This window comes from Panthera onca, chromosome B4 (genome assembly GCF_046562875.1).
Source record: "Panthera onca isolate mPanOnc1 chromosome B4, mPanOnc1 haplotype 2, whole genome shotgun sequence".
Lineage (NCBI taxonomy): Eukaryota > Metazoa > Chordata > Mammalia > Carnivora > Felidae > Panthera > Panthera onca.
In genome coordinates this window covers 81,459,381-81,468,835 of record NC_138345.1, presented here as the reverse complement: position 1 = coordinate 81,468,835, position 9,455 = coordinate 81,459,381, and the positions used below count along the sequence as shown (strand labels likewise).

Sequence of the window (9,455 nt, the reverse complement as noted above, 5' to 3'; positions counted from 1 at the left end):
AGTTGATGGACATTTAGGCTCTTTCCATAATTTGGCTATTGTTGAGAGTGCTGCTATAAACATTGGGGTACAAGTGCCCCTATGCATCAGTACTCCTGTATCCCTTGGGTAAATTCCTAGCAGTGCTATTGCTGGGTCATAGGGTAGGTCTATTTTTAATTTTCTGAGGAACCTCCACACTGTTTTCCAGAGCGGCTGCACCAATTTGCATTCCCACCAACAGTGCAAGAGGGTTCCCGTTTCTCCACATCCTCGCCAGCATCTATAGTCTCCTGATTTGTTCATTTTGGCCACTCTGACTGGCGTGAGATGATATCTGAGTGTGGTTTTGATTTGTATTTCCCTGATAAGGAGTGACGTTGAACATCTTTTCATGTGCCTGTTGGCCATCCGGATGTCTTCTTTAGAGAAGTGTCTATTCATGTTTTCTGCCCATTTCTTCACTGGGTTATTTGTTTTTCGGGTGTGGAGTTTGGTGAGCTCTTTATAGATTTTGGATACTAGCCCTTTGTCTGATATGTCATTTGCAAATATCTTTTCCCATTCCGTTGGTTGCCTTTTAGTTTTGTTGGTTGTTTCCTTTGCTGTGCAGAAGCTTTTTATCTTCATAAGGTCCCAGTAATTCACTTTTGCTTTTAATTCCCTTGCCTTTGGGGATGTGTCGAGTAAGAGATTGCTACGGCTGAGGTCAGAGAGGTCTTTTCCTGCTTTCTCCTCTAGGGTTTTGATGGTTTCCTGTCTCACATTCAAGTCCTTTATCCCTTTTGAGTTTATTTTTGTGAATGGTGTGAGAAAGTGGTCTAGTTTCAACCTTCTGCATGTTGCTGTCCAGTTCTCCCAGCACCATTTGTTAAAGAGACTGTCTTTTTTCCATTGGATGTTCTTTCCTGCTTTGTCAAAGATGAGTTGGCCATACGTTTGTGGGTCTAGTTCTGGGGTTTCTATTCTATTCCATTGGTCTATGTGTCTGTTTTTGTGCCAATACCATGCTGTCTTGATGATGACAGCTTTGTAGTAATTGGTGAAGTTTGGATTGAAATTAAGGATCCCTGACTCTAGTGGTTGTGCTCTGGTTTTCATAATTGTATAGTTGTATTTCATGAGTGTATATGCAAGATGCTGAATGCAAATCCTGTGTGTTTTCTGACTGCTCTACCACTGGCCATTTCACCATCTATCTCCCTCTCCACTGCCCCTACCCCCAGTCCCTGAGACACAATATTGAAATAAACCAGTTAATAACCCTACAGTGGCCTCAAGGGGTTCAAGTAAAAGGAAGAGTCACACGTTTCGCTATGAATCAAAAGCTAAAAATGATTAAGCTAAGTAAGGAAGGAATGTCAAAAGCCAAGATAAGCTGAAAGCTAAGCCTCTTGTACCAAATATTTAGTCACGCTGTGAAAGCAGAGAAGAGATCTTGAAGAAAACTAAAGTGCTATTCCAAATGAACATACAAATGATAAGAAAGAAACAGGTTTATAGCTGATATGGAGAAAGTTTTAGTGGTCTGGATAGAAGGTGAAACCAGCCACAACATTTCCTTAAACCAAAGCATAATCAGAGCAAGGCCCTAATTGTCTTCGATTCCTTGAAGGCTAAGAGGTGAGGAAGCTACAGAAGAAAATGTAGCTAGTTCACATTAGAAAATGTAGACGTTAGTTCATGAAGTTTAGGAAAAGAAGCCATTTCCATAACATAAAAGTGCAGGGTGAAGCAGCAACTACTGATGTGGAATCTTCAGCAAGTTATCCAGAAGGTCTAGCTAAGATCATTAATGAAGGTGGCTACACTAAACATCAGATTTTCAATGTAGATGAAATAGCCTTATATTGAAAGAAGATACTGTCGAGGATTTTCATAACTAGAGAGGAGAAGCCAATGTCTGGATTTAAAACTTGAAAGGACAGGTTGACTTTCTCTTGTTAGGGGCTAATGTAGCTGGTGACTTGAAGGCTAAGTCAATGATCCATGACCATTCTGAAAATCCTACGGCTTTTAAGGGTTATGCGAAATCTACTCTGCCTGTGCTCTATGAATGGAACAACAAAGCCTGGATGACGGCACATGTGTTTATTACATGGTTTATGGAATATTTTGAACCCCACTCTTGAGACCTAGGTCTCAGAAAAAAGTTTTCTTTCATAATATTATTGCTCATTGACAATGTATCCAAGAGTTCTGATGGAGATTTACTATAAGATTAATATTGTTTTCATGCCTTCTAACACAACATACATTTTGAAACCCATGGAACAAGGAGTAATTTTGACTTCCAAGTTTTATCATTCAATACATTTCATAAGGCTTGAGCTGCCATAGAGAATGATTCTTTTTTTTAATTAAAATTTTTTTAATGTTTATTTTTGAGAGAGAGTGAGAGTGAATGAGCATGAGCAGGGGAGGGGCAGAGAGAGAGAGAGGGTGACACAGAATCTGAAGCAGGTTCCATGCTCTGAGCTGTCAGCACAGAGCCTGATGCAGCACTTGAACTCACAAATGGTGAGATCATGACCTGAGCCAAAGTTGGATGCTTAACTGACTGAACCACCCACCTGCCACGAGAATGATTCTTCTTATGGATCTGGGCAAATTGAAAACCTTCTGGATGGGGCGCCTGGGTGGCTCAGTCGGTTAAGCATCCGACTTCAGCTCAGGTCACGATCTCACGGTCCGTGAGTTCGAGCCCCACGTCGGGCTCTGGGCTGATGGCTCAGAGCCTGGAGGCTGCTTCCCATTCTGTGTCTCCCTCTCTCTCTCTGCCCCTCCCCCGTTCATGTTCTGTCTCTCTGTCTCAAAAATAAATAAACGTTTAAAAAAATTAAAAAAAAAAAAAGAAAACCTTCTGGAAAGGATTCACCATTCTAGATGCCATTAAGAACATTCATGATTCGTGGGAAGACGTCAAAATATCAACATGAATAGGAATTTGGATAAAGTTGATTCTAATCCTCATGGGTGTCTTTGAGAGGTATGAGACTTCAGAGACTTCAGTGGAGGAAGTAACTATAGTTGTAGTGGAAATAACAAGAAAACAAGAATAAGTAGAGCCTGAAGACATAACTAAGTTTCTGCAATCTCATGATAAAACTTTCCTGGATGTAGTTATTTCTTATGGATGAGCAAGGAAAGTGGTTTCTTGAGTGGTTTCTCCAACTCCTTAGAAAGATGCTGTGAAGATCATTGAAATAAAAAGATTTAGAATATTACATAAACTTATTGATAAAGCAGTGGCAAAGTTTGAGAGGATTAACTGTAGTTTTGAAAGTTATACTGTGGGTAAAGTGCTATCAAACAGCATCACATGCCACAGAATTGTTTGTGAAAAGAATTAACTGATGTGGCAAACTTCATTTCTTATTGTAAGGAATTGCAATAGTCACCCCAACCATCAGCAACCACCACCCCTATCAGTTAACAGTTATCAATATCAAGGTGAGGCCCTCCAGCAGCAAAAAGATTATAACTCGCTGAAAGCTTAGATGATGGTTAGCTTTTCTTAAAAGCAATAATGTATTTTTATTTATTAAATTTTTTATGAAAATATTTTATGTAAATATAGTTGACATACAATATTATGTCATTTTCAGGTGTACAACATAGTGATTCAATTATTTGAAATTCTTTGGGTCAATAAGTATTACATATTTGGTCCTCTCTCTGATCTGATTACTTACATAGCAGCTAGCTCAAATATTTCCTATCTTCAATCACTGCATCCTTTGTCATTTTCCAACATTGTTGAATTAAAAGGTTTTTGCTTTAGAGGTCCCAATTAGATGGTTACATGAAGTTTCACTTTGTTACTTTAAAAAGTTTCTTTCTTCATAATTAGGAAAGGCAGGTATCAGTTCCCACTTTGTATCTAGTCCTGCAGCTTAGTTTAAAGAATATAGAAAAGCAAAATAAGGGAAAGAACAGGTCACAGTTTCTCTAAAAGTTAACCTTGGCACTTCAATACCAGGTTAGGGGATGGAGGCACAACACGGCATTTCCAGTGGTGGTATAGAAAGGGATTGTGTTTGCAGCCTAGACATGTTTCCTCAGTTCCTGTCACTACAATTCCAAATAAATAACTCCTTCCAAGTCACCTCATTCAGCCTGCATGTCCTGAGGATGGTATCTTTTCTTCAAGAAATACCACTTTTTTCTCCCAGCTGTTAATATTTCACACTATTAAGAACACTTTCATGATATTGACATTGATATTATGATATAGAGATTAAAAATTGAATTTACATGAAAATGTGAGTTAGAGGGCAGGGTCACCCAATGATAAAACGTCAGCAAATAAGTCTCTCAATGGAGATAAAATTTACATGTTTTAGGCATAGTTTTTGTTTAAAATGAGGGTGAGATTGTGGTAGAGGATGCTTAGGAGGGTTGCCCCAAATTCTATGATGTGTAGATAATGTTCGTTGTCTTAATACATAAAAATAGGTTGTCAGTGACTGTCATATATTTGTCACTCATGTTGAAAGGCACACTTCGTAAATGGTTGTTGAAACCTTTCATAAAATTCACCTTCTGTGAATACAGACTCACACATAGAGCTCACCAGTGTTTCACCACCCACAGAAGATGAACATTTTTTCAGCAGAAAGCCTGTCTCCTCATGAGCCCAGGAAATATTTCTCTACCCTCCTAACCACAAAGCTTATAATAGTTTAAATGGGTAGGTAAAGATCTCTGTTTTGGAAAAATTGATATTCTGATATTTCTAGAAGAGATAAATTTTTCTAAATTGACAAAATTGACCTAATTTTCAGTTAAGTGAAAGAAACAAATATGTCCTTGGTAGTTCTGTCCTAAACATTACTAATAAATCTCTTATGTAAGACTGGGAATCTAGAGGGGGAAGAAACAGAACTGGGGAAAATGTCCTGAGAGACACATATACAAATAACGTTAACATCAGAGGTAGGCCATGTCTATACTAATAAGTAACAGATTGCAAGGCAAAAGTCAACTTTCTTTTATTTTATTTCAATATCATGTTAAATATTTATAAGATGATAAGGATAGTTTTTCTGATTTATTAATCCTGCAAAATGTGTAATTAATGCTTAGTGTAACATATTCAGATAATAAGAAAGAAAAATCTTCTAATGAAAGAAAAGGCAAAGTGATAACTATGTTGATAGTTTTAAGAAATACCTCTCAGATTTTTATGATTCTTTTGTTTTTATATCTCATGGGCCTTTCTATTTCTATTTTTATAATTAATTAATTATTTTTTTGTATACATGTCTGGTTTTTTCCTGATATATTAGGAATAATTGGCAATAAAATTATATATGAAGTGCTTAACTTGATAATTTGATACATATGTATGTTGTAGACGGTTACCAAAATCAAGTTAATTAACACATCCATCACCTTATATAGTTAATCTTTGTGGTGAGAATGCTTAAGATCTACTCTCAGCCAATTTTAAGTGTATAATACAGTATTATTAAATATTATCTATACTATACATTAGATCCTCACAACTTATTTATCCTTTGTAAAATAATTGTTTTGAATTCTGTTTAACAGAACTCATAGATTTTCATTTCTTTGGTCTCAGTTACTGGAACATTACTGCGCTCCCTTGATGGTGTCCTATTTCTTTGCCTTTTCATGTTTCTACTGGCTTTGCACTGATGTCTACAAATCTGAGGGAGCAGCTGCCTCTTGGAACCTTTTAAACTGGCTTTGGTGGGAAAAGACTTGCTCCTCCAAATGGCCATGAGGGTGCCAGCTAGGTGTGTGCAGTGTTTCCACATCCAGGGAGGGTGCAGCAGTGCCTCATAGGGCTGGACACAGAGCAGTGACAATCTAGTCATAGCTGCATCTGAGGCCCCAGGGTGTGGGGTGCAGAGCAGTGACAATCTGACCTTGGTGGTGTTGGTTCACACTGTGACCTAGGACTCAGGGGGCAGAGCATGTGGTAGCAGAAAGGAAGACATGACCTGGTGAAGTCCTCTAAAAGGGATTAATTAAAGACAGACTTTCAGAGATACATACTTTTGAAGAGTAAGATGAAAAAGAGATCAATTATAGGATGTCCCTAAAGAATTAAGAGTGAAATATCAGTTGTAATGTGTGAGAAAGCTACTTTAACTCCACATGCACATCTTAAAATACTCATTCAGTTTATTCAACTTATCCAAGCTTGTAAGCGTTTCAAATGTAGTGAGGGTTGTGACTTAGAATGGTAAATTTTTGTACAGGGGGCTAAATTTACTCCCTCAGTTAAGCTTATGGTCTCTGCAAGTGATTGAAGGACCAACATCTACTTGCACAATCCCTTGTAGGGTATCTTGAATATATTTCTTCTGATACAGTTACATTACTTCTACCAATGTACATAAAAAGTCAAGAAAAACAAAATATTACATAGACATATTATATTCCATAATGCCCTCAATGCAATGGACTCCTTGAAAATGGGAGACGGCAATTTAAACACCAGTCATTCAAAAAAAGTGCTTGACAAACATTAAAAGGCTGGAATTTTATTTAAATGATTGCCCCCTCACAGTAGGTATGAGAGGAAGTAACACAGGCACTTTGCTGGAAAGGTTTATAGGACCAGAAGATGTGAAAGAGGGGTGGGTAGTATTAAAACTTCACAACTTTGTATATATTATTTTTAATACTGTTTCCCTCGTATGGTTGTTTTGGGCTAGATTTGAGTTTATGAGTGTCTGAGGAGGAAGATGCCAATAGTCAAGATAGTATCTATGCCATTAAATTTAACAGTACATACTTCTAATGGTACTTTAAGGTGGGTCATCATTTCACTCATTTAACCAGAATAGACCTAAGCTGTGAATATGGCCCCCTTGCTAAGTACCAGGGATATTTCTGTGATACTTTACCTGTCAGATCTAGTGACAACTGAGTGGAGGTGGGGGCAGAGGAAAAGATTTATCAGGGTTGCTGTGACTGTCTGTGCTTTGGATGGAGACTTATAGCTGAGATGGGGAATCAACCTCATTCATTACCAATGCAAAGCTTACAAAAGTCATTTAAACATGGGCATCTGACTGATAGGTGGGGAAAAGGCATGAATGGTGAATCACATATTGTATGTTTTACAGGCCAGGTCTAGAAATGGTGCTCATCACTTCCACAGCCATTCTGTTAACTATAACTTGGGTACCTAGAAACACCTAACAGTGTAGAACTATGGCAGAAAAATGTGGTCTACTGTGTTGCTAGGGATAACAACCAGCATGTTTGGCAAACATCAATTTATGTCAGATAGTAAGAGTAAATATCTTCAGAGTTTAGTTTTTATTTTTAATTTTTTAACGTTTATTAATTTTTGAGGGAGAGACAGACAGAGCGTGAGCAGGGAAGGGGCAGAGAGAGAGGGAGACACATGATCTGAAGCAGGCTCCAGGCTCTGAGCTGTCAGCACAGAGCCCGAAATGGGGCTTGAACTCACAAGCCGTGAGATCATGACCTGAGCCGAAGTCACACGCTTAACTGACTGAGCCACCCAGGTGCCCCCAGAGTTTAGTTTTAGTGGAGAGTGAAAAATGGAATAGGGTTCACAGTTAGCAAGCTTAAAAAGAAAGTGAGAGTGTCAGTATGACTGGAGAATAAGTGATACAGAGACAAATAGTATATATATAAAGTTTCAGGTTTTGTGTGTATTCACCTTCCCTTTTGGATTCATTGGCTCATTTCTCCTTTACATCTTTGAGAGGAATGCAATTTTTTTAATTGAGTCATGAAAAGCTTGCTTCACTTGCTTGTTTCTCAGTGTGTAAATAAAGGGATTCAGCATTGGTGAGACAGAAGTAATAAGGAGTGAAATCCCTTTATTAATAGCCACCTCATCCTTGGCTGAAGGTTTGACATAAATGAAGATGCAGCTACCATAAGTAATGGAGACAACAATCATGTGAGAAGAACAAGTGGAAAAGGCCTTTTTTCTTTGCTGGGCAGAGGAAAACTTTAGAATGCTCCTGATGATATATATGTAGGAAAGAACTACACACATGAGGGTGATGATGAATGTCAACACAGCACATACGATAACCATCTGCTCTATCAACCATGTATCTGAGCAAGAGATCTTCAGGATAGGAGATGGATCACAGCAAAAATGATCAATGATGTTTGAATCACAGAATTCCAGGTCCAAACCTAGACTGAGTGGTGGGAGAATGATGATCAGTGCTGCTACCCAACAGAAGAGGATGAAGTTCTTGCAGACTCTGCTGTTCATAATGGTCATGTAATGCAGTGGTTTGCAGATGGCCACATAGCGATCATAGGACATGGTGGCCAGGAGAAAAAACTCTGTTACTGCAAAGAGGTCTGTAAACAACAGTTGACTGACACAAGCATTATAGGTAATGGACTTGTCACCAGATGATATGCTATATAAGAACCTGGGGATACAAGCAGTTGTGAATGAAATTTCTAAGAAGGAGAAATTTTGGAGGAAAAGATACATCGGTGTTTTAAGGTGAGAATCAATCAGAGTGAGGGTGATGATGGTTAGGTTTCCAGATGCACTCAATATGTAGGAAAGAAATAGAAAGACAAAAAGCAAAATTTTCAGTCGAGTGTCGTCTGTCAGTCCCAGCAAGATGAAAGTCGTAAGCGTGGTTTGGTTTCTCATCTTTGATTATTTCTTGTCTCTTGCCCAATCTTCTTGAAACAATAAAGAGGACTATATGAAGAGCTCCAAAGTCCTGGCCAACTTCTAACCTCAAGAGAAGTACATCTAAGAGTGATTCCTATACACTTGGTTAATGGAGAAGTGAGCACATAACACATGGTGATGTTTGAGTGCCTCTTTGTGTCACACAACTAACTATTCATATTTAAATCACATATTTCCTACTGCTGCTTCTAATAAATCTACAACTTAGCTAGACCTGGTGTCAGTTGAACATATCATCTTAAAAACATCATTAAAAAAATTCCTCTCATTATAAGTTGCTTTTGGATCAACAATTCTGCCCTCCCCATATTTTCCATCTGCAGACATGCGTGCTTCTAGCAGAGAAGACTTAAAAACTAACAATGATCATTGGTCAAATAATCCCAGTACTAAAATTTACATATGTATTAGTTATTAAACTGGCAATGAATATTTATCACATAGTTTATCCTGTGTCAGCTTATTTAGTTCATCTTCTTGGAAGTGTGTTTTTGTTGGATATATTTTCTTAAGATTCATTTAAGTGTGTTAACAGTCCAATTTTTTTGAGGTTTTCCCCATAGAAATTTTACTTTAAATGTACATATTTAATATTTTTAATATTTACCTTTGGCTGTATTTTCTTTCTACTTTTAGAATATATTATCTACTTAATATATATTGTAGGATATCCTTGTTCTCCAAAGAATTTCTCCTCCAGTTACAAGCTGAAGTCTGGATTTGTATCATCTCATTCATTACTTCTAGGTTTCTTCAACAGTGATGGATGGCCCTAAAGCACTCAAGC

At 37.8% G+C, this 9,455-nt stretch overlaps 1 protein-coding gene across 1 annotated transcript; it reads right to left on the bottom strand.

Moving 5' to 3' along the window:
* Nucleotides 1-7,684: 7,684 nt before the first annotated feature.
* Nucleotides 7,685-8,623, bottom strand: LOC132660305 (olfactory receptor 6C2-like). Its single transcript, XM_060604329.1, has one exon. The coding sequence runs from the start codon at nucleotides 8,621-8,623 to the stop codon at nucleotides 7,685-7,687; it is 939 nt and encodes a 312-aa protein (XP_060460312.1).
* Nucleotides 8,624-9,455: the final 832 nt, after the last annotated feature.